Source organism: Nematolebias whitei, chromosome 20 (assembly GCF_014905685.2).
Source record: "Nematolebias whitei isolate Nwh7 chromosome 20, NemWhi1, whole genome shotgun sequence".
Taxonomy (NCBI): Eukaryota; Metazoa; Chordata; class Actinopteri; order Cyprinodontiformes; family Rivulidae; genus Nematolebias; species Nematolebias whitei.
In genome coordinates this window covers 36,858,808-36,884,336 of record NC_056517.1, presented here as the reverse complement: position 1 = coordinate 36,884,336, position 25,529 = coordinate 36,858,808, and the positions used below count along the sequence as shown (strand labels likewise).

Here is a 25,529-nt window from a genome sequence, read left to right as displayed (position 1 = left end):
CCCGTGATAAGTGACAAACCGCGAAGTAGGAATAGTAGTACAATACAAGTAGTTAAGTAGTAGTTTATATATATTAAAACATAGCCCACACTCTTGCAATATTCTAAACAATGTTTCTAAACTCTAAACACTCAAAGAGCACAGAATGTCATGATTTCAGCTCCCTGCCTCCTCTGCTCTCAGCCACCTGCAAGTGCTCTTGGCCACGCCCACTTCTCCGCTCTGCATGGAGAACAGCTGATCAGCTGCAGGAGGAAGCTTATCCTGCAGAGTGGGCTGCACAAAGTTGCAGCAAGTGGTAAATAATTTAAAACAATTTATTTTGAATAAAATGTCTATGCCGACCGTGCGGCTCATCCATCAATCAGCCAGTTGCGTGTCATGTCCAATGATATTTTGAAAAACCACGATAGTGAGAGTCCGCGATCAACAAACTGCGAAGTAGCGAGGGACTACTGTACACCCATATTTGAGGTTCATGAAGTTTTGATTTCATGGAGTCCACTATGAGAAGGTGCTATTTATAAGACTGAGTTTATTGCAGCTCCTCAGACTTAAGTCTTTTGGATAAAAGACGAAACGTTTCAATAAGAAGTATCATCCAGAGGACCTGACTTAACTTTGCTAGATTTTTCTTCCTGGATTATTGAACATGCATCAAGATATTCATGGAGTTTTATTTTGAAATTGGCTACAAATATAAAGATATACAGTCTGTGCTTGCATAAAGGCACTCGTACTGCGAGGTAACGTAAAAGAAAAAAGTCCCTGATGTCCCCTTGGGGGCTCCGTAGAACAGCGGTGACATTAGAAGATGGAACATGAAGAAAATGGAAAATATTTTCCTTGACTAAGCTAGTGGCTAGCCAACCTACTTAAAAAAAAAAAGAAAGAAAGTTTTTTGGTCCTATAAAATAACTTTTTGTAGAAATGCTTTATCAGTGTGAAAAAACATTGCATTAGCTAATACTATGCCAAGCCGTCAGGACACTGAGTAAAATGTAAATAAACAATGCAACAATTTGTTAATCTCATAATCAAACGTTTTATTCTCAAGTAAGCATACGGAATGTTAAAACTAAGAAATTGTACCCGTTTTAGGAAAGAAATTGGGTAATTTTGATGGCACTGAAACAAATGAGGATGGAGCAAATAAAAATAGCACAAATACCAAAAACACTAAACAGCTCATCAAGAAGCTGCGTTTTGAATAAAACGCAGCTTTATGATATTTGCATTTTCATTACATTCTGTTTTTATTTACAAAACAGCGCTTTTTTTTTTGGAACTGCGGTTGCATTTTGTTAAATATCACTTAGAAAAATGACCAGACTAAGTTTACCAGTTTGACAATGACTAAACATTAGCAGGGGATTTTTATAAGAATTAATCATTCTGCGATTCCTACATTTCTTTCTTGTTGAGCAGCATGCAAAGAAATAAACTGTGGCGTAAGAGTGTGAAGGCAAAACCTATTAGCTCCTGAAAGCATCAGATAATATTTAGGTCACCGTGGCTCAAACATCTGCTGGCTTAGATTAGATGGCAGCCTGGGATTATATCGAGGCATTGCAGGCTTGCTCAGCATTTCATCCCCGCCGAACCTCCCCTCCTCATCTTAACCCAAATCGCTCACAGAAATTTAGAAGCAGCAAAATAAACATGAACACTGACTGTATCACTGCTGTTATGTCACCGTTTGGTGTTTCAACCCATGGGATTTACAGAGTGACCTGATTCCCTGTCAGCTAGCTTTCATTTGTCAGGCCAAGGGGGGAATCCTTGGATGGCACCGTCTGCTGGTTGGTGCCGGTACGTTTCATACATCACGCTGAACTGTAGCAGAATCTACGGTATCTTGTTTATTAGCAGGATGCCAGTGAGAAAATTATACATTTGTAATTGATTTATTTTGATCAGGTTCAATAGGAACATGGATGACCCTAAATTTTCTTTAAACTCAGACAAGACTGAGGTTTTAGTTTTTGGACCTGAGCATCTTAGGAATGAATGTTTCAGTCTTTCTCCATCATTAGATGCATTAATCTGTCCTCCAGCTCTAATGTTAAAAATCTTGGTGTCATTTTTGATCAGGTCATGTCTTTTATCCCCCACATTAAAAACGTTAGAACCACCTTCTTCCACCTGCATACTATCGCTAAAATTAGAAACATTTGATCTAAAAGTGATGCAGAAAAACTGGTTCATGCATTTGTCACGTCTAGACTGGACTATTGAGATGGTTTATTATCTGGGTGTCCAAATACTTCTTTAAAAAGTCTTCAGTTGATCCAAAATGCTGCTGCCAGAGTCTTAACTGGAGTTACTGGGAGAGATCACATCTCTCCAGTTTTAACTTCTCTCCATTGGCTCCCTGTCAAATCCAGGATAGAATTCAAAATCTTACTTCTAACCTACAAAGCCCTCAACAACCTAGCTCCATCTTACAAACCAGATTCCAAAAACGTTGGGACACTAAACAAATCGTGAATAAAAACTGAATATAATGATGTGGAGGTGCCAACATCTAATATTTTATTCAGAGTAGAACACAAATCACAGATCAAAAGTTTAAACTGAGAGAATGTATCATTTTAAGGGAAAAATCTGTTTTTTCCAAATTTCATGGCGTCAACAAATCCCAAAAAAGTTGGGACAAGTCCATTTTTACCACTGTGTGGCATCCCCCCTTCTTCTTACAACACTCAACAGACGTCTGGGGACAGAGGAGACCAGTTTCTCAAGTTTAGAAATAGGAATGCTCTCCCATTCATGTCTAATACAGGCCTCTAACTGTTCAATCGTCTTGGGCCTTCTTTGTCGCACCTTCCTCTTTATGATGCACCAAATGTTCTCTATAGGTGAAAGATCTGGACTGCAGGCTGGCCATTTCAGTACCCGGATCCTTCTCCTACGTAGCCATGACGTTGTGATTGCTGCAGAATGTGGTCTGGCATTATCGTGTTGAAAAATGCAGGGTCTTCCCTGAAAGAGATGACGTCTAGATGGGAGCATATGTTGTTCTAGAACCTGAACATAGTTCTCTGCATTAATGGTGCCTTTCCAGACATGCAAGCTGCCCATGACACAAGCGCTCATGCAACCCCATACCATCAGTGATGCAGGCTTCTGAACGGAGCGTTGATAACAACTTGGGCTATCCTTGTCCTCTCTGGTCCGGATGACATGGCGTCCCAGTGTTCCATAAAGAACTTCAAATCGTGACTCATCTGACCACAGAACAGTCTTCCATTTTGCCACACTCCATTTTAAATGACCCCTGGCCCAGTGCAAACGTCTGAGCTTGTGGAGCTTGCTTAGAAATGGCTTCCTCTTTGCACTGTAGAGTTTCAGCTGGCAACGGCGGATGGCACGGTGGATTGTGTTCACTGACAATGCTTTCTGGAAGTATTCCTGAGCCCATTCTGTTATTTCCTTGACAGTGGCATTCCTGTTTGAGGTGCAGTGACGTTTAAGGGCCTGGAGATCACGAGCATCCAGTAGTTTTACGGCCTTGACCCTTACGCACAGCGATTGTTCCAGATTCTCTGAATCCTTTGATGATGTTGTGCACAGTTGATGATGATAACTTAAAAGTCTTTGCTAGTTTATGCTGGGTAACACCATTCTGGTATTGCTGCACTGTCTTTCTGTGCAACACTGGTGGAATTGGTGATCCTCTTACCATTTTGGCTTCTGAGAGACACCGACACTCTGAGAAGCTCTTTTTATACCCAATCATGTTGTCAGTTGACCTAATTAGTGTTAATTGGTCTTCCAGCTGTTCGTTATATGCTCAATTTCCTTTTTCCAGCCACTTATTGCTACTTGTCCCAACTTTTTTGGGATTTGTTGACACTGAAATTTTGAATCAACATATTTTTCCTTTAAAATGTTACATTTACTCAGATTAAACTTTTGATCTGTCACCTATGTTATATTACGAATAACATATTGACATTTGCCACCTCCACATCATTGCATTCAGTTTTTATTCACAATTTGTTTAGTGTCCCAACATTTTTGGAATCCGGTTTGTAAATTAATAATGCTCTTTGATATAATGGGCAAGTTACCTCTTTAACTGGATTTTTAGATGAACATAAAATGAGATATGTTATGCAGAGAAGTTGGTATAAACTGCAACAAGATGTAAAAATTAACCTTTATAATAGTGGTTGACAAAAATTAGTGTCTGAAATATTTTAATGCAGGAAGAAAAAAAAGGCAAAGAGCTTAACACAAGGTCAGTTTTTTAAATAATAACCTCAAAGTCATGATTACTTCTTTACATTTTGTAAGACTGATACCCCTGCTAATGTTAGGAGGACTATCGTTAAAAGTGGCGTGTTGCAATCAAAGAAAAAGACAATTCCTCTAAATAAAGTCCTCCATGAATAAATGATCAACTCCCACTTCCATCAGCAATGGCGAACTGAAACTGGACCTCCGAGTTGAGAAAACCTGTCAGGTGCAGCTCTTCAGATAAAAACTCTTCTCCCTGGAGGTTCAGAAAACAACAGCAATGATTAAAAGAGAAGTCACGCTCAGTCTTTTTCAGAACCTCCAGGTACTGTAGAAGTGACGCAAGTGGAAGTTTGTTTGGGTACAAACTTGTCAAAATGTCACTCTAACTTTGACATTTAGCCCAAGTATATATCCGCTCCAAAAAAACTACAAAAAGCAGTCTGACCTGACTGAATATTTGTCTTTCCATCCATCGATGCCAGCTGACTGAGTCAACTGAATCATATCTGGTTTGTTCACAGAAGCGACCAGCCTCAACAAGCCGAAGCCAGTTTTGATGTTCCTGAGGGGCGCATGGCTAACAGCTGGCGGTGTAGACACAGGTTTAATGTAATCAAGTGGATCTGAACGATATTGACTTGGTGCTGAGGCCGATTTAATTACATTTTAACTTTGTAGCTCGTTTATAGCTTCCATGGTATTGGAGAGGGAACAATTCCCCAACATACACCAGATAAATTGTTTCACTGCTGACCACTTTAGATGACCATCTTGAAATCAGTGACATTAATAGCTTAATGCAATATGTGGAATCAGCTGCACGTTAGGAACAATCTGTAGGATCAACATCCCAATCATTTTATTCCAAATAAGATTTTAAGAATAAAAGTTTTGATCAAATTTAGCTTTATTTTACGCAGGCTGATTGTCAAATGTCAGATTCAGGCAAAGCTGACGGAGGAACAAAAGTCCAGACCTTTACAAAGTTCAGTTTAAATACGTTATGTGGATTTGAAGAAGACTTATGACCATGTGGCTTTCAGTTTATGCTATGCAGCCATTTTTAAGAGCTATCTGGTCCCTGGATAACCAAAGTGAGAGCTGTGTGCACATCCCCAGCACAAAGTCAGGCTTGTTCCCACTGTGGGCTGGGCTCTACCAGGACGGTCTCTTGTCTCCAATCCCGTTTGTTGTGTTCATGGACAGGATCTCAAGGTGCAGTTGAAGAGAGAAGGGAGTCTGGTTTGGGAATCTTTGGGTGTCCTCTCTAATTTATGTACCGTATTTTCTGCCGTACACATCGCACCGCCCTATAAGTCGCATCACTCCAAATATGTCTAAGAAAATGGAAAAATCCATAAATACATGTCGTTTCACCGTACATGTTGCATCTAATATGCGTCACTGCTGACAACCTGGAAATGTGGGCCAGTGTTGTGCCAAAAATCGATGGGCTGCCAAATGACGACCGTGGGAGCGTGCGCGCAAGGATTTTTTAAACAAGAATTTAACAAGATAAACAATTAAAAACAATTTAATTGTTTGCTTGAAATTATAGTAACAGTTGTGTCTCAGTCTAACTTTTACTTAATAAATGCACTTTGATGGTCAAATCAGCTGCATTTTCAAAAGTATTAGGTGCCTCGGTGCTCCGGGAGACTCTGAGGGAGGAAATCAGTAAGGAGGAACGCTGTGCATTTCTTCAAAATTTAACAAGATAAGCTCCTAAAACAATTATTTCTTTGCTCGACTTTATAGTAAAGGTGTGTCTCAGCTGAACTTTTACTTAATAAATGCACTTCAAAGGTCAAATTAGCTGCATTTTGCCGGGGCGGTGCAGCAAAATGGAGCCGATTTGACGGTTGTTCCAGGCGAGCTGGACGAAAGTGGCAGGCTATGGCAAGCCGATTGTGTCATTAATAGCCACTTTTAAGACCCAACGGCATGCCATACTACTCGAGTGCCATCTAGTGGCCGAATATGGTAGTGTTCAATATTTTCAGTCAGCATGAATGAAAACGGTCATATTTCAGCCAAAAATTGGTTTAAACATGGGAGAAAAAATAAAATGTGTTGCTTCAGCGTATGAAGTCGCAGAGCTTGCAACATGTGCAAAAAAAACAAAACTTATAGGTCGGAAAAATATGGCAGATGCTGTTCTGTTGAGGTCTTTAAACCATGGTCTTCAGCATGCACTGGGGTGGTTCATAGCCAAGTGTGAAGCAAATGGAATGAGATCCAGCTCCTCTTAGTCTGAGGTCGTAGTAAACCTGAAAACAATTGGAATTCTTCCTCCAGATCGGGGCCGAGTCTCTTCCAGGAGCGGAGCTGTTCAGATATCTGGGCATTTTCTTCACAAGTGATGCTAGGGTGGAGCAGGAGACGGATCGGGGTCTTGTCCACAGTAATGAGGGCAATGCTCTGGTCAGTTGTGGTGAAGAAAAAGTGAAGTCGAAAGGCAAAGCTCTCAATTTACTGGACTGTCCATGTTCTGACCCTCACTAATGATCATACAGTATGTCTCATGACTGAAAGAGCAAATCCCAGATATAAAAAGACTAAAATGAGCTTTCTTTGAAGGGTGCTGGGCTCAGCCTTGGTGAAAAGATGAGGAACTCATAACATTTAGTGGAAGCTCAGATTACAGCCACCGCTGTTGGTTCGGGCATCTGATTAGGATTCCTCCTGGGCACCTCCCTCTGAAGGGTTTTCTGGACATGTTCCAAAGGAAGACCAGAACTTGCTGAAAGGATCTTGTCCTCTCTCTGGCCTGGGAGCACCTCGACATTCTCCAGGAGCTGCAGCATTGCTGGGGAGAGCAACGTCTGGTCTTCCAACCCGACCGTGAATAAGCAGAAAACGAATAGACGGATTTTACACATTACAGCCAGAGATGCTTCAGTTCTTGCTGCCAGGAAGTATACCAATTTGCATTACTGTCTCGCCTTCATTGTGCTTCTTCTCAGTATAAGGCGGCATGGCAGGGGATGAGAGAGGAGGAGATTGCTGCTGCTTTAATGCAGAGTTTCAGCTCACTGACCAACTGAGCATGCACTGCTTTATTGGCCTAACATAAGCTGACAGAACACCTGGTTGCAGATGCTTGTGTAAAGATGGATTACATGCACTAACACCTGCTGCATGCTGTGTGTGTCAAATGGAAAACAGCCCAGGGTGAAACGATTCCGTTTCATTTTAGAGCGCCACCTGAGCCCTAATCCCCCTGGTCCAGGGTGCTAATTCACCACTGGATGTCCACACTCCCAGAGATAATACATCAAGTAGAACAAAATGTTGGAACCTTAATATAAATCTTTTCTAGCAGTTTCAAAAATATCTTAATACCCCAACTGAGTCTCAATCTAGTAAAACTGCACCGTATTACTGATACTGCATTTTCCGGCGTATAAGTCGCTCCGGAAAACAAGTCGCACGAGTCAAAAAAAGCATCATGAAGAGGAAAACTTATACAAGTCGCTTCGGCGTATAAGTCGCATTTATAATGCGTCACCGCTGACCGGTCGCGCTTATTTAATTATCAAAACAGCTTCATTTTGCCTGGGTGGCACAGCGCCATCCATCGCAGCCAAAGCCGCTAGCTCTCCAGCGTTCCTCCACCTGCACCAGCTGAGTGAAGCGAGCGAGGACGGGAGGACTCGCTGTTGCAATTATTCGCAATTTAACAAGATTAACACTTAAAAACAATTACCGTACTTTCCGCCGTAAACGTCGCTCCGCCCTGCAAGTCGCATCAGTTGAAAAATCCATAAATGTGTCACTTCGTCGTATACGTCGCATCTATTATGCGTCACCGCTGACAACCCGGAAATGTGGGCCGGTGTTGTGCCAAAAATCGATTGGCTGCCAAATGGAGGCTGCAAGAGCGTGCATGGGAGGACTTTAAATAATTTAACAATATTAACACTTAAAAAACAATTGTTTGCTCAAAATTTCAGTAAAGCTGTGGCTCAGTCTAACTTTTGCTTAATAAATGCACTTTGACGGTCAAACTAGCTGCATCGCAAAACCCGATTCGCTGAAGCGGGCACGCACAGAGGGACGAGCCACAGTTCATTTCTTCAAAATTTAACAAGATAAACAATTAAAAACTATTTGTTTGCTCAACGTTATAGTAAAGGTGTGTCTCAGTCTAGCATTTCCTTAATAAAAGGACTAACGGTCAAATTAGCTGTATTTCAAAATTATTTGATGCCTCGGTGCTCCTGGGAGCGCGCAGACAGGAAGGAACAAAGGGACGAGGAACGCTGCACGTTTCTTCGAAATTTAACAAGAAAAGCACCTAAACAATTATTTGTTTGCTTGAAATTATAGCAAAGGTGTGTCTCAGTTGAACTTTTACTTAATAAATGCATTTTAATGGTCAAATTAGCTGCATTTCACCAGGGCGGTGCAGCAACATGAAGCTCATTTGATGGTTGCTCCAAGAAGCGTGCAGAATGAAGGTGGAACTATAAGGCAAGCAGATTGTGTCATTAATAGCTGGTGAAGATTCTCAGTCATCCAAGACATGGTAAATTCAAAAAAGTTCCAGACAAAAACAATAAAGTAAAATATAATGAATAAAGTCTAGTTGTACTTTTTTGAATTTGTCATTATAGTCACTTTTAGCCATTACATGATTCAACAGCATGCCATACAATGCTGGTGCCATCTGAAAAGTGGTAGTGTCCAAATTTTTCAGTCAATGAATGAAGTCATATCTCAGCTAAAAATAGGGTTATAGGGAAAAAAATCCATAAATATGTAGGTTCAGCCTATAAGATGCAAGCAAATTAAAAAAAATAATAGTTGCAACTTATAGGGTGAAAAATACGGTATTTGTTTGCTCGGCATTATAGCAAAGGTGTCTCAGTTGAACTTTTCCTTAATAAATGCACTTTAATGGTCAAAACTGCTTCGTTTCACCTGGGCGGTGCAGTGCCATCCATCCATTCATCCATCACGACCGGAGCCACAAGGTCTCAGCGTTCCTCCGCCTGCACCAGCTGAGTGAAGCGAGCGTGCACGGGAGGACTCTGTTGCAATTCTTCAAAATCCAAAGCGTCAGTCAAAAATTGCATTATGTATATGGTGAAAAAAAAAAAAAAACGTAGCCTATATAAGTCACAGAACAGACAAACCTATGGAAAAAAAACTGCAAATTATACACCGGAAAATACGGTAATTCAAATAAAAACAAGCTGAAGATTTATTCTGAGGTAATCTCCATCTTTATTTATTACAACAACCACACCTAAAACCCAAGTTCACTTTATGACTAAAGATTTGTACAGTTTGTATGATTCACAAATAAAATAAAAGAATGAAACCTTTTAAACTTAATTACATCACCAGAGAAAATGATTTTTTCCTCATTATGATACATTTCTGTCCTTCACTGGTCACCTGAACATTAGTGTTGCAACAACTGAAGACGGGCGTTTACGGGAAACGATTGCGTTTTTGCGTTGGGGAATTGAAAACCTGAACTTTTGATATGTGACGATCCGTGTTTGTCAGCACAAAGACGTTTCTTTACCATGACACCGTTATCCAAACACTTTCATATGGAATGTTAACATTTCAATACGCTCGCCTTCATTTGACAGCTAATCCCTCGTCGCCGGTGTGAACCGCTCCTCTGGTGTTCAGACTAACAGTCCTGTCGTTTTTCTTTAGCTCTCATTATAGTTTTGGCAACATTTTCATTGTGTAGCAGATAAAAATGTAAATTCACCGGGGCAAATAAGCCAGCAAATCTCAGCATTAAAGCAATGAGACTGAACGGCGAGACAGATTGAGTTTGCATATAAATTAGCTCTCGCTGCCAAGAGTGGAGTTACAAGTGAGGCGCTGGATGGTGAAACGCTCTTAAATAAAAGGCAGGATCCGGATCAGTACATGGAATTGTGAAAATGTTAGTAAAGATATAATAATCCGAACACAGCGAGCCATTATTATATCAATGCCAGCATTTGATTGATATATTTTTTATCTGAATATATTATTACAAAACATTTTGGAGATTTCTTGTGTTAAAGTGGCAGACAGGAACAAATGGAATGCTGATGTTGTCTGCAGACGCACTGATTGATTAATACTGTCTATTGCAGTTATCTCATGCATTTTACTCTAACTTGTAACCTAAGTGGTAAACCGACTCTCGCCTTCCAAAAGCACCTGGATGTGCTGATTTTGGCATGTGGTGCTGCACAATCTGTTAAAGACTTGGTGAAAACGGTCAAAAGAAAGGCTTGAGCCAGGGCTCGTCACTATGAGGTGGATGGTTTTGTTGGCATGTTAGGCAAGTTGCTAGAGATTTCCATAAAAAAAAATAAGGTTAACTGTGCTCAGTTGTCCTGTAGTGAGAAGGCTTTGTTCAGATCAATAAGACTACCAAGCAGGCTTTACAAAAGAGATCATCAAAGTGCAGAACCAGCATTGCAGCAGGGTGTACGGTTTATATGGAACATCTGTTGCGCACACATTTTTCTTGATTATATAAAGCAAAAAAAAAAAAAAAATTACTGGTATTACAGAGAGATCTGAGCCCTGGTTGGGAACCATCTTCATATTTCACGCTCCGTTGGGAAGGCTGGCTGTTGGAGTTAAAGTATAACCGTTGGCGCCCGCTCGGCTCACTTGCGGGGCTGGTGGATGTGTTGGTTGATGTGCTGGGTGGGAGGCAGCTTTGGGATACCAGGCTGAGGCTTCTGGTGAGCCACCTGAGCTGCTGCAGGCGTGAAGTCCTTATCGCCCTGAACACAACACAGTCAGTCAGCGCCAGACTTCACATGGGAACCTAAGCTGCAAACTTTGTACATAAAAGAGCCATTTTGGTCAAACCATGTACACAACGATCTCTTTGTAATATTAAAGCACAGCCGTGTTGGTGTTGACCAAAATTCATTAGCTGTGGTGACCATCTTGAATGGAGTCATTAAAAAAAGGTAATACATTTTCATTGTTATGCTGATGATGCAGTTATATTTGTCCATGAAATCCAATGAATCCAATCAGCTACTTAGACTACAAGCAAGTCTTAAAGACATAAAAACCTGAATGACTCTAAATTTTCTGCTTTTGAACACAGACAAGACTGAGTTTTTAGTTTTTGGACCTGAGCACCTTAGGAATGAATTTCAGTCTTTCTCCCTCCTTAGATGCATTAATCTGTCCTGCAGCTCTAATGTTAAAAATCTTGGTGTTATTTTTGATCAGGACATGTCTTTTATCCCCCACATTAAAAACGTTACTAGAACCTCCTTCTTCCACCTGCGTAATATCACTAACATTAGAAACATCTGATCTAAAGATGATGCAGAAAAACTGGTCCATGCATGCGTCACGTCTAGACTGGACTATTGTAATGGTTTGTTATCTGGGTGTCCAAATACTTCTTTAAAACGTCTTCAGTTGATCCAACATGCTGCTGCCAGAGTCTTAACTGGAGTTACTGGGAGAGATCATATCTCTCCAGTTTTAGCTTCTCTCCATTGGCTCCCTGTCAAATCCAGAACAGAATTCAAAATCTTACTTCTAACCTACAAAGCCCTCAACAACCTAGCTCCATCTTATATTACAGATCTTATTGGTCCAGATTCTCCCAACAGAGCACTTCTCTCTCAGACTGCAGGTTTACTTGTGGTTCCTAGAGTTTCCAAAAGCAGAATGGGAGGAAGATCTTTCAGTTATCAGGCTCTTTTCTTGAGGAACCAACTTCCAGTTTCTGTCTGTGAGGCTGACACATTGTCCAGTTTAAGACTGGGCTTAAAACTCCTCAGTCTGATGAAGCCCTCTGGATAGAGGGCGAAATGTCTCTACCAAAAAAAAAAACTGTCCAGATGACAGTGAGCATTATTTGGTACCTGGATGATTGAGCATGAACTTTGTTGCTTTGAACCATTTTGACTGAGGCTGCCTACCTGGGAGGAAATGGGAGGAGTTGACGGGGGACAGGACAGCCCCAGAAACCATCTTATCTCCATAAACTGGTTGGTCCACTTAAGGAGTTTACTACTTTGTGGGGAAACGGTTTACTTGGAACTCCTCAGACTGATGAAGCCCTCCGGATCGAGGGCAAAACGTCTCTACAAAAAAAGAAACTGTCCAGATGACCTGACTGAGCATTATTGGATTTGGTACCTGGATGATTGAGCATGAACTTTATTGACTGGGCTTAAGACTTTCCTTTTTGATAAATCCTATAGTTAGGGTCGGCTTGTTATGTTGCTATAGGCTTAGTCTACTAGAGGACAAAATAACCTCATTTCCTTAAATGAATTGTTAAAAATGAATAGTTTTCATTTGATACTATTTATATCTGAACATGTGATTCTTGACCTGCCATTGTGTATCTGTTCCTCTCAAACCCAGCCGGTCGAAGCAGATGGCTGCTTGTCCTGAGCCTGGTTCTGATAAAGGTTTCTTCCTCACGAGGGAGTTTTTCTTTCCACTGTCGCCTTCATGCTTGTTCAAGATGAGAGTTCTGTGATGGAGTTAAACTCTGATCCTCAGATAAATGGTTCAATTCCAGTTCAGTTTATTTATATAATTCCAAGTCACAACAGAAGTCGTCTCAGGGCACTGAACAGAAACACTTATATTTATTATTTAGCTCAGGAGCATGTTAACTTATGCTCAGAGACAACTTCTGTTGTGACTTAGCATTATATAAATAAACTGAATTCAATTAAATCCAATGATTTCTTTCTGAGTTTTACTAATTCAGTGTGATATTTTACTAACAGACAGGCATAGTTGACTGGAATAGTTTAGGTATTGTTTAAAAAAAAACCAGATCTCTTACATGGGAGTATGTTGGGACTGACTCGGCTACAAACAATACAAATTTTAACTAAATATTTAAAACTGACAATCAGATCCAGTTTTAGGCTTGCCAAGGTTGCATGAAACTTTTAAACCCCTTTGATTTATTAATATTTCACTATTGATTACATAAAACTGCCTTTTTTCATACTACAAATAGTAGAAAACTTTTTCTTTTAAGAGACAAAACCTTGTTGGGAAAATTCAACAAAAATCAGCTCTACGCTGGGAATTAAAAGCAGTTTAAGCCACTAACGTCTACAGTCAATCAAGAAAGACAAAAAAAGTGTCTTTCTGAGGAACATTTCAGAAAAGAGCAACACAAAGTGACCTTTCCATGCCCAAACACACATTTAAGTGTTTCACTCGGCTTTTAAAAAGCTTTCCTGAAGCTTGTGGGTCTGACGGAAGCGATAGGAGCTCGACAGAGGATTGAGGAATAAATGGGGCGCTTGCCACCGTCTGATATTACCACAATCTTCCACAATCTGCCTACTCTGACCCAGGCATGCAGAACGCAGAGAAGAAAGTCATTCAGGCTATCAGGGACTCTTCACACTCACTAACAAAAATATGATTAAAAGGAATAAAACAAAAAGCACACCGAGTCACTTTTCAAAATGAAAAATAAAAGCTGTAAATCTGAAACACCCACTTATGGAAAAAAAAAAAAAATCACGCATTGTACAACCCCAATTTCAAACAAGTTGGGATATTGTGTAAAATTGTAAAAAAGTAACTGTCATTTTTGAAAATAAAAATAAGGTAATTTTGCAATTGATAACAGCGACATCTATAAAATGGTGGGAATGGGCAACATACGGCTGTAAAAGTAGGTGGTTCAAATAAAAAAATTAAAAAAACAGCAGGGGGATCATTTTACAACAAATTGCTTTATTTGGCTGCAGGTCCGTGAGAAGACTGGGTACAAACTTTTCGTACCATCACGGAGCCAAGAGAGATCTGGAAATACCGTCCATCCAGCAACAACATAAATTGGGTTGCCAAGTCAAAATTCAAGATGGCCACCACCTTATACGTGCATGTAAACTGACCACGCCTATCATTTGAGAAAACTATTTTCTAGTTGTATTGCTTAAAAGTGTAGTCTCCTCAAATAGGCCTGTCACGATAAATTTTGCTGGGCGATTAATTATCTCAAATTATTGCGATAAACGATAATATTGTTTGAAATTTGACAATTAGTAATTATTGTCTAATTTAAGAGGAAATCTAGTTCCTTTTTTGACCACCGGATGGCAGTATAAGATTGAACCAAACGATGGACAGTGAGGGAGCAAGCAGCGCGTCTTTAAGAAAAATGGGAGGGAGGCCCCTTGACGTGACATGGGCTGTCTCTCCTTCCTGTTTTTCGGTTCTAAAAATGGCAGACGCTCTGTGTGGTTGGAGCCCTTTAACATAGCATTTTTCAAACAAAGCTTTTAATAAAAAATAAAAAAAGAGTAAACAAGTTCTCAGCTTCTTTTTTCAGAGAAAAACAACTTTTTACGCAAAGGCACGACTTTCAACCGTAAATTTTGGAGCTTCGACAAGACGGAGCTTTTTCCGAAGTCAGCCTGTTAGCTTAGCTCGTAGCTTAGCTTCTCAGCTTAGCTGCTTTTAACGATCCAAAAACAATATTTTGGACCGTTACAACCAATTTTAAGCAGAAAAGAAAAAGGGAGGGGTCAGTGACGAGCAACGGCGTTGAGCTTTTTGTCATCGAAATGAAAATTATCGACCTCGTTTTAATTTATCATGCGATTAATTGATTTATTGTTTATGGCGACAGGCCTATCAAATGATTGAGATGGCAGAAGATCAATCTATGGTGGCTAAGGCCACCGCTGCCTGATAAAACTGATAAAACTGCCAGATTTGCCTCCACTTTCCAGGTTTACTTGCATTTCCTGTTCAATTCCAGTCCAGAAAAACACTCATCTCGAAAACTACATTCATTATTCAAACCCTTCCCGAGGGACATGAGCGTACTGACCGTTTATCCCAGACAAAGTCTGATGGTGGTATCTGTGCATGCTTACATCATTTAGTGCACGTATCTTACCTTTGTGACCACTCCAGAAACAATTACAGGGACCTTAGGTGGGCTAAAAATAAAACAGAGGAAAAAGAGAAAACGTCAACGAGGAATACAAACAATTTAAGTGTGTTTCTGATGTGAAGGTTACAAGTACAACAAGTTTAAACGCAAGTCTGCCTGCGTGGAAGGAAAAAAAAAAAAAAACAGTGACATCGTGTCAAAATAAGGACATCCCAAGGTGTCAAAACACCCAAAGTTGCACCGTCTCTGGCAGTTTGCACATAAACACACACAAACACACTGGATGGACCTGCCAACAGCTTAAATGACTCCCATTTATTCTGGCCAAACTTCGGCTCCCTTAACCTCTAGATGGAACGCGTACGAGAAGGGGAGGGAGGCGGAAGAAAAGCAAAGCTATTAGAGAAAAGGAGCATTAAAGAGAAAGATGATGATGAAGAAGAAAAGATGGAGGACGGTAGAAGTGCAGGTTAAGAGTAAAGAATAGGACACGGGGTCAGAGCAGATGCAGGAAGGCGGTGGAGCGGACGGGGGAGGGGCGGAGCTAAACGCCTTCTGTATGTAATAACCAACTGTTAGGGGCGAGTAAATAGGTCGAAGGAGAGGAGGGAAGCAAGCGCTCGCTCACACGTGGAGGCAGAAGGATGGAGGCTGAGGAAAAGATGAGGAGGACTGTGGAACCTGAAGTGACTATCGACCTTGGCGTGACAAACGAGCGCCATCCAATTTAACCGCAGCGTCACCCCCCCCAGCAGGAGTAGTTAACCACCTTCAAAAGTCCCCTCGAAGACTTCAAGCCGAGAACCAAACACGTCCAATTTAGATCCTAATTCATTATCAGGATAAATATGTGGAAAAAGATTAAAAACTTACCATTCTGAACCAACATCTGATACAGATTTTAAAATAACGCTGTTTACTGTGCAGCGAAGTTTTCACACATCTGTCGAAAGTCAATCTGCAATCAGAACCTTGGCACCAAACAGCTCCTTGTCTTAATGAGAACATTTACATCTTGCCGGTAAATGAATGCTTGGATATGTTGAATTTTGCACATTTGTACCGGCTGGGCACTCGTCAGAGGTTGACGGGCTCTTTATTAGCAATTCAATTAACTCAAATATGGCATTAAGACCTCAAGGGTTCCTAATTCAAGTGTGCGCTCGATTAGGTGCAAGTATGGTTTTTGAGAACTTAAGTCCTGAATATGTTAAGGGAAATAAATAGTTCCAAGTGAAAATAAATAAATGAATAAAACACGTTTTAATCTAAAAGGCCCATTCCATCAGTGAGAACTATATTAAACTAAGAAAGAAAGCTTGAACATAAAGTGGAAAAGCAGTGGGCGTTCAGAAAAGACAAAAACAGGGATGATGTAGAAAGTGATGTCATGGATAAAAATACTAAAAGCTAATAGAGAGTTGAGAATGCTCTTGTCTGATTGGTTAACCACATGTTGCATTGTGACAAGTTGTTGCCGATCAAACAAAAATCCAAACGTTGCGAGACTTTTTCATTTGTGGGACAAAGCTGCACATCTACAAGCTCAAACATTTTGATTGAAATTCTTCTCAAAAGTCTTAGTTCATCAACTATGCTCATAAATTACCTTTTAAAAACTAGTTTAATCTTTATGCTGAAGACAAAAAAAAGAGCCATTATGTGATGAAGACCTTGGATTTTGTGTGATTTGAGTTGCAGCGTTTTGAGACAAAGGCAGGAGGCACCAGAGAGCTGTGAAGCATCCAGAAGAGGAGCGATACTGACGGAGGACGAGTTACTCGAATAGAAAATAAATAAAATGAAGGGGAAAAGGGACGCACAAAAGGCTAATGTAATCTAGGAAGACAATATGGTGAAATGAGCCTGACTTTATTTATTTGAATTGTTTTCTCAGCCGTTAGCTCCTAATCCATTGTCTGCTCTCGCCACCCCACCCATCTCTGCCTGATTCGGCAGAGCAGGAAGTTTGTTGCCGTGGGCGAGGTGGTGGTTGCCCTGGAAACAGATGCCTGTTGCCGGTCTGCCTCCCTTCGTTTCTTTCAGTCTTTTCTTGCAACTTTTCCCACCCTGAGCTCTGGGCTCAGCGAACATTTCACCACAGTTCCAGCATCCAGTCTTTGCTCTGCTATTTAACCCCCGATCTGTAATTATTTTAGTCTCAGGAACAATTGACCTCGTCGCAGAAGATTTTATGAGAATTTTACGAATTTATTAAAGATAGAAAACTAAGAAATCACATTTACGCAAGTATTCCTCTAGAATTCCTTTTATTCCTTTTTTTTCTGGATGACTATTTCCTCTGGTATCGGATGCTGTGCAGCTGGAAGGATATTTACTGACACTCTTTTCGTTTTGGACATTTGTTACGATGCGCAACCATGGCAACAAGGTGCTTTTTTTTTTTTTTACTGGGAGCAGCTGATTAACATCTCAAAAGCTCAAATAATATCTCAGCTACTGCCTCAAATCTCAAAGGAGTTGAAAAGGAGGTGCCGTAGATGCATTCCCGTCTCCCTGCCAGCTGTGCTCGAGTGCCTGACCACTGAAATCCAGGAACTAGCAGATAACGTGGCTAGTGACAGAAGGAACGGGAACGTCCCCAGACACCTGCATACAGCTGTCCGCTGCGACGAGGAGTTCAGCAGACTGCTGGGAGGAGTGGCCATCGCTCTGGGAGGAGTTCATTCGGTTGGTCCTGCAGCCCGTGGAGAACCGAGAGGCCAGCCGAGTCTGGGTGGACGGATCAGACGGCATCTGTGGCGAGTTTCTGCAGATTCGCTGAGGGATGGACCTTTACAAAAGATCCTTCTTGCCTACTGCCATCAGCATCTATAACATCTCTTAATGAAACTAGGACAATGAGTTACAACATTTAATTTCCCTTTGGGTTTAATAAAGTATTTATGAATGAATGAATTCACGTAATACTTTGCTGATCCACCTTTAAACAGAATTTACAGCCTCAAGTATTTTTGAATATGATGTCACAAGCTTAGTACATTTATCTTGGGCACCTCCCTTTCTTCTGGTCACTCTACCATACAGCCTGATTGGTGCATTGCTGCAGAGATGGAGAGTTCCAATCCACAGAGGAACTCTGAAGCTCTGACAGGGTGATCATCGGGTTCTTGGTCACCCCCCTGACTAATGTTTTTCTCCCCCAGTCACTCAGTTTAGACATCTGGCCAGCTCTAGGAAGAGTCCTTTTCGTTCCAAACTTCTTCCATTTCTGAATTTCTGAGGTCACTATGCTCAGTGGGACCTTCAAAGCAGCAGAAATGTTTCTGTATCTTTCCCCAGATTTCAGCCTCCACACAATCCTGCCTTGACAATTCCTTTGGCTTCATGCTTAATGTTTGCGCTTTGACATGCGCAGTCAACTGCGGGACGTTCTATAGACAGCTGTGTCTTTCCAAATCAAGTCCAATCAACTGAATGTACCACAGGTGGACTCCATTTAAGTTGGAGAAACATCTCAAGGATGATCAGTGGAAACATCTGAGCTCAGTTTGGAGCTTCATGGAAAAAGCTGTGAATACTTATACGTAAATGTGATTTCTTAGTTGTCCATTTTTAATAAATTTGAAAAAAATCTTTTTTCACATCGTCATAATGGGGTACTGTGTGTCGAATTTTGAGGAAAGACATTAATTTAATACAAGTTGGAATAAGGCTGTAACATAAAATGTGGAAAAAGCAAAAAACTGAATACTTTCTGGATGCACTGTGCGTGCATATATATTTAAAAATATACTGTATATATAAGAAATGAAAACGTAATTCACTTTGATCTGTTTCAGCTCCTCCTGATAATTTCAATCCACCAGCCGGTCCTTGAAAAGTAGTAAAATGAATCTGCAAGTTGTTTTGTTTGTCATCTACTTGACCTCTCGTCTTACTTTTCTGCGTCGTCTACTTTTACTACTAATTTTGACCAAACGTAAAACAAAGAGAAAGTAAAACAAAGTACTTTACTACTGGCAGTTACAAGCTAGCCAATATCATGCTCTAAATGACAAGAAAACACTCAAAGAACAAGTAAAATGGATGAAGAACACGCAGATTATAATCAAAAGGCTGGTTATATTAAGTAAAGATCTTGACAGTTGACAGTGTTCTTCCTGTGTAGTGCTCGTCACTTGCCATTTATCACCTCTTGCTAACACACACGCACACACACCATGTGAATACAGCACCTGTACCTATATGCACATTGCTAACGAGTCCTCGTGGATATTGAGCAGACACACCAACATTCTAAACATTAAAAGCTACATACCCATTACAAAAGGCAGGGACCGTAGTTTTAATGCAGCAAAAAGCCAAACATGCTAATGTGGAAGTCAAACAGTAATTGTTGCTAGAAAATAGCCGGTATAATTTAAAACATGCAAACCATGGATGTTTATGGGGAACAATGGCGACTGCTGAATGGGCTGCTCCAGTTAATGCGGTAATTATGCAGTAATCATGTTATTTTCTGAATTAGCAGGCTTCGCTACACAAAACGTCAATGGCAAAAAATGTGTACAGCAGAGGCTTACAACGAATGAAAGGTGCAAAATGACTTGGTAGCAATTAGCAGGCCGTGTGTTTGAAACCAGCACATTTGTGTGTGACACGGACTCACAATCAAGTCGGGGTGCTACTGTTTTACAAAGAGAACACAAATTGATTAACAAGATCCGCAGGTGTATGTGGATCTTTTGTACAACTTTAGAGTCATGTTTTAGTTTGTCTGCGTTCATTTGGACTATCTCTGTTTTGTGTTTATTAAGGCAATCTTGCATTTCTTGGTATTTATGTCTCATATGCCATGCGCTCACATAACTGCCTGTATGCACGCCCACACTCCTTTCTCACTCACCTTGACCTCAGGAGGTGAAGTCATAGCATTAGGAATATAACGAGAATACCATCTTAAATTTAAAGCTGTCAATCTCACAAGAAAACCTGTTACCTACCAAGGAATATGCAGATTAAGTACATGAAAAAAAAAAATTCTGACACCCATACGGACCAAACCTATATCTAAAGCAAAAAAAAAGGGGGCCTGGTTGGACTTTAAGGAAATGTCCAGTCATATTTGAAGTGATGTTTGGGTAAAAAGTTCTCAATACATAGTTCAGTGCCTTACCAGCCATGACATTCATAAAGCACAGAGTTCAGAGAAAGAAGCAGGCACCTTTGACCAGGCTACGCTAATTGTTCTCGAAACAAGAGCACAGTTATGTTTTTTTAAATTATTATTAATGTTTTGAGGCTTATCCAAAAACTCCTACAAAAATTTGACTGGTATGACCAGTTGTGTCATTAATAGCCGCTTTTACCTATTACATGACACAACGGCATGCCATACTACAGTGCCATCTAGCGGCTGAACATGGTAGTGTTCAACATTTTCAGTCAGAATGAATGAAAACGGTCATCTCAGCCAAAAATTGATTATAAATATGGGAAAAATCCATAAGTTGATTTGGCGTTTAAATCGCCGGGCATGCAAATTATACAAAAAACCTGCAACTTATAGGGCAAAAAATACAGTAGATGTTTGGTGGCACTCATTGGACTAGAGATTAACCTAATTTGGATGAAGATTTTTGCCTCCTTCTCCATGCTCAACAACCTGCACTCATAAAACATGCATGAAATGCTGCCGAGTCTGTTTGTACAACAAGTTGCACTATAGCTCTTCATTGTCTTAGTCTTGGTTTTGTTCTCAGTCCAAACTCCCCAACGCAGCAGTTTTTGCAACTCCAGTGACCATAGAGGGTGGTTAGACAGAAGGCAGAGGGGCGTGACCAGACTGAGGAAGATTACTGACTGCATTACCCACCACGACCTCCACGGCCGTTTTCTCATCTGTTTTGGTGACTTTCTGTAATCTCTGATCTCATTTTCTTCCTAGAGTCTAAACAAGACAAATAATTACTGATGTTAAGAAATAATCACAACGTGACCTTCCTTTCCTTTCTTCTTGTGCCATTTTTCCTTTATTAAGGACACAGGCTACTGGTTTGGTGTCAACCCCACAACCACCAGTTGCCAACTACGACCCTATTTACTACAGTCATGAGTATTGCCACATGTTCATGAGCTTACGTGTAGAAAAGTGCCTGATATTTTCAAATAATTAAAGTTTTTTAGAAGGTGGACATATATAATTTTGTTCCAACGGACACACTTCAACTGTAAATTATACCCTTTAGTTCATTTGTTTGCTGAGATTTGCTTTGGAGACCTTACAGAGCCCCTTTTGACATTTGTTGTCCGGTTCCAAGCAACGCGTCAGGTGACTTTTTGAGAAACCATGACCACTGCCTAATTAAAGAGAGGTTCACCCCCAGGCACATGTTTCAGCTTCTTGTCTGTTCAGTCAGAGGCAGCGCTGAAAGAGCCGTTTGCTCAAGCATGGTGTTATTTCTGCTGCTTGTTCCCCAGATGGAGGACGTGCGCTCCATAAACAAAAAGGAATCCTTTCCAAGTCTTCGAACAGCTTAGTGAACAATCTATAAGTACTTGTACCTAAAAAACACCCCACCATCATTAGATTGGCTTTATGTGTATGGTTTATGTTAATATTGCACAAAACGGATAGTAAACATCCAAAGTATTAAAAAAATTATGCATTTTAGTTCGATAATAGTGCGTTACCTGGTGCTGACATACTCTTCCTCCTCTTCTTTCTGCAGGGGTTCAGGAGCAGGAGGTGCCTGGTGCTTCTGCACTATCCTCATACCGCCTGCCTTTACTGAAACACACACGGTGATTACGATATCAATAACTTCAAGGTATTGCAAAAAGTCAAAGTCATATATTTGAAAATAATGACTCTTAGGGATGAGCTGGAGATAAAGTGTAAATACTTCAAAGTTTACGGACAGAGGTGGTGCAGCTTTTCCCACAGTTTTCATCATTAGTTTTTAGCAGAGCAGCTTCTTCTTCTTCTTCAGCATTTAAAGCAGTTTATTTTAAACAATGCAGCCTTTTAAGAACTCATTGTAATTCATTGTGCATAGTGTATTTCAGTAACTTGATGTGATTATTTAAAGCAGTGCAGCTTTTTTTTTTTTTTTTTTTTAACAATTATGATAATTAAATTTTAGGTGGATCTACTTTTCAAGCATTTTGGGCAGCACGACATTTGTAGCATTTGTGAAAATTAATTTTACACAATGCAGATTTTCAACAATTCACGGTAATTCATTTTAGGAGGCGCAACTTTTCTAGCATTGACAGTGATTCCCACGTCTGGTTCGTGTTTGTCTGCAGAGAGAAGCTCCCAACTTCCCAACTTATGCCCCTTTTCCACAGCGACGGCTCAGAACGATTCGACTTGGCTCAGCACGGTACATGTTGCTTTTCCATTACACTGCAGTACCGGTTCTAGTGGGCGGGTTCAGAGTCCAACGCGCCTTACCAGCTGGTGGCGGTAGTGCGCCATTAAGCTATTTACTAGCCACCGCTAAACATGTTAGAAGACGACCATGAAAAGAAAACAAAAAAAGGAGGATCTTGTAGTTTTGTTGAACATTCTGCTCAGTCTGTGTCTCGTTGCCAGACGTCCAAGAGACCCAGAAAAGGCTGCGGGCCGCGAGGAGAAAGACTCAGGAGAATTACAAGAGTGTGGGAAGCCATAAAGTTGCGAGCTAGACGACGTGTAAGCTAATGCTAATATGTTAGTGGGCTATACATATGATACATTTTTTAAATTACATTTATATGCATCCTGTGTGATTGTCTATTGTTGTTGTCCACTTCTTTGTTAAAATTCAGGTCTCTTTTGTAAACGAGTCCTCGTGGCTCAATGGGACTAACCTGTTTAAATAAATGTTGAATGAAAAAAAAAAGAAAAAAGCAGAACGTAAAAGTATGTAAATTAGTGATACACGATATTATCGGCATGGTATCGGACGATATTAGCGATAAAGTTCAATATCGGCCATTTCAACAAAATAACTCACCAATATAAAAAGGCACAGTTTTTGTATGGCAACCCAGTGACAAGGATGCCTGCAGCACAACGTGAGGATGTCACGTGCACCTACCTGATCTCACGGCGGAGAGAGGAAAATTCAAAATGTCGGCGGTGTGGAAGTTTTTTTTTGTTGTTGGTGAGGATGTCGGATTCCTAAGAGTTTTGGAATACGTTGAGCCTCGCTACATCGTCCCCAGTCGGAGAAATTTTTCCGACGTCATTGAGAAGCTAATAGCCGATAGCAAGACTTGGGTGCGTTTTACCACAGACACGTGGACGTCGTGTTAGCCCCGTTAGCGTGATTAGTCTTACGGCACAATGGACGGACACAACATTTGAACTTAAAAAGTGTGTCCTTCATGCACAGGAGTGCAGAGGATCCCACACTGCAGCTATAGGAACCTGGAACAAACCTCCACAAGTGAGACAGCATCGCAGGTGACTAACGATAATAAATAACATTTAACACTTTTCATTTAATTTAAGTCTAAGTGCTGTGCATATCATTTAGCTGTTACTGAACATACGTCACCAGCTCACAGCTTTTACACAATCTTTGTAGCAAATATTTAGTCAATGGTGGGTTCCTGGTACCTTCCCTGCCCTAAAACCATCGATGCATCATTTCAGTATAGATGTTGACAACAAAGCTGTATTTAAAATGTCTTTACTTTTATTTACCACACACCGTCCATGGATGGATTATCAGAGCGGTTCAAGCCTGAAAAAAAAACTATTTGCTGGGAAAGCTAGCATGGTTTACTTAAAAAAAAAAAAGTATATAAATAAACACACATGCTAAGGAAATATATCTTCAGGTAGGCATTGCTGTATTTTAATTGACCACTAATAAAGAGGGCTCCACTGATCAATTTGGATCTTGCAAAAAGTCGTTTTGTTGTCAACATTGACTAATTAAAGTCAAAATGATTGGGAGGCTTGCCAGCTGCAGAATGTTTGGAGCTGACCCGGTCCTGCTGACAACCTGCAGAAACCCACGACGTACGTGCACGTTTGTTAATGACTGACAGACTGTGAGCAGGATGGGTGCGAGGGCCACGTTTTATCTCACTGTGCTAACAGTCATGGCTGCAGATGCTGCGGCCCACAGCCGTCTGGACCCGTCTGGTCCACGCACGCCTCAGCCCGGGCTTGTAGTCGACGTCACCGCGCGTCCATGTGGCCCAGCTCTGCAGCCATGATACGTGGCTGTGCAGTCACCAGCCCACAGCTTGAACGGAGATCTTGCAAGATCCCAGAGATCAGGAAGTGAGGATATATAAGCAAAACAAGGAAATATCACGCGCAATCTGGATGTTATAGTCAGACACTTAAAGGCATGCATGGTAATTGTTCGTCATGTGATTCTTGGTTTGGCAGGGAACAAAAACCAAAGGCCTCCGGGTCCAAAAAGCAATGAGTTAAAAGCTGCACAACAACAACAAGCGAGGGGGCTTTACCTGCAGGGAGGTGTCCGCCTTTGGTTTCATTTTTCTCCTTCGGGGGGGACGACATGTTGCCCTCTCCAACCCACAGTCTGCTGATAACACGAACCGAGGCGTCCGACAAACAAATTCCAGCTTTGTTTTGCCCCAAACTGTGCTCTACTCCTCTGTCCGTATCGTCAACGTGGCTTTTTCCTGAGCATTGTTTGGAAATATACGTGATGACGTCAGACGCCGACGTAAAAAAGCGTGATGACGTGCTCCCACGGATCTTTTTTTTTTTTTTTTTTTTTTTGAATCGGGACTTAAACGACAACAAGCGTTTACATTGATTGATTTTTTAAATATATTTTACTTATAACGTGACTTTTTTATTTTTCTTTTAAGCATTGAACATTGTTACTGTATTAAAAAGAAGAGCAATATATTTACAGGTCTCTTGTAAACGAGTCCTCGAGACTCAGTGAGACTAACCTGTATAAATAAAGGTTGAATTAATGAAAAATAAATAAATAAATCTGTAAGTAACCAAAATAATTCTGGTCAGCATATGTGGAAAAGAAATAATAAAAAATAAAATAAAGAAAGTAAAAAAAGTGAAATTATTATTTTTTTTTCTTATTTTTTTCATTTACATTTTATTTATCCAGGTAGTCTCATTGAGCCACTCATTTTCAAGAGAGATCTGTTTGGGGAGCAGATGGTGGGGGTTAAGGGCCTTGCTCATGGGCCCAGAGTGGGGCGAATGAGGGTGGAGGGAGGTGTGGGTGTTTCACCTTTTCCTCCCACATTTTGATGTTGACAGTACTGGGAGTTGAACCTGCAACTTTCTGATCACAGGCCCATCTTCTAACCTCTGCACCACCACTCCCCAAACAAAGTTCAGAATCATGTGCAGGCGCACTGCGGTCTCTAAGCGGTGCAGTTTTTGTAGTTTTTTGGGGGGTGAGGGCTGCTGAAGCCT

The 25,529-nt window shown here is 40.8% G+C and overlaps 1 protein-coding gene across 1 annotated transcript; it reads right to left on the bottom strand.

Annotated features, from left to right (window-relative positions):
- Positions 1-10,610: 10,610 nt before the first annotated feature.
- Positions 10,611-24,815, bottom strand: LOC119426654 (death-associated protein). The gene is made up of 4 exons (XM_037694234.1): positions 24,581-24,815; positions 21,797-21,893; positions 15,143-15,185; positions 10,611-11,006 (listed from the first exon to the last, which is right to left on the bottom strand). The coding sequence occupies exons 1-4, from the start codon at positions 24,633-24,635 to the stop codon at positions 10,887-10,889; spliced, it is 315 nt and encodes a 104-aa protein (XP_037550162.1). The 5' UTR covers positions 24,636-24,815; the 3' UTR covers positions 10,611-10,886.
- Positions 24,816-25,529: the final 714 nt, after the last annotated feature.

Coding starts and splice junctions, on each gene's coding strand:
- LOC119426654 (XM_037694234.1), bottom strand. CDS start 24,635: ATGTCGTCCCCCCCGAAGGAGAAAAATGAAACCAAAGGCGGACACCTC. Junction 21,894..24,580: donor AGGCGGACACCTCCCTGCAG/GTAAAGCCCCCT, acceptor TGTGTGTTTCAG/TAAAGGCAGGCGGTATGAGG. Junction 11,007..15,142: donor TTTCTGGAGTGGTCACAAAG/GTAAGATACGTG, acceptor TGTTGTGTTCAG/GGCGATAAGGACTTCACGCC.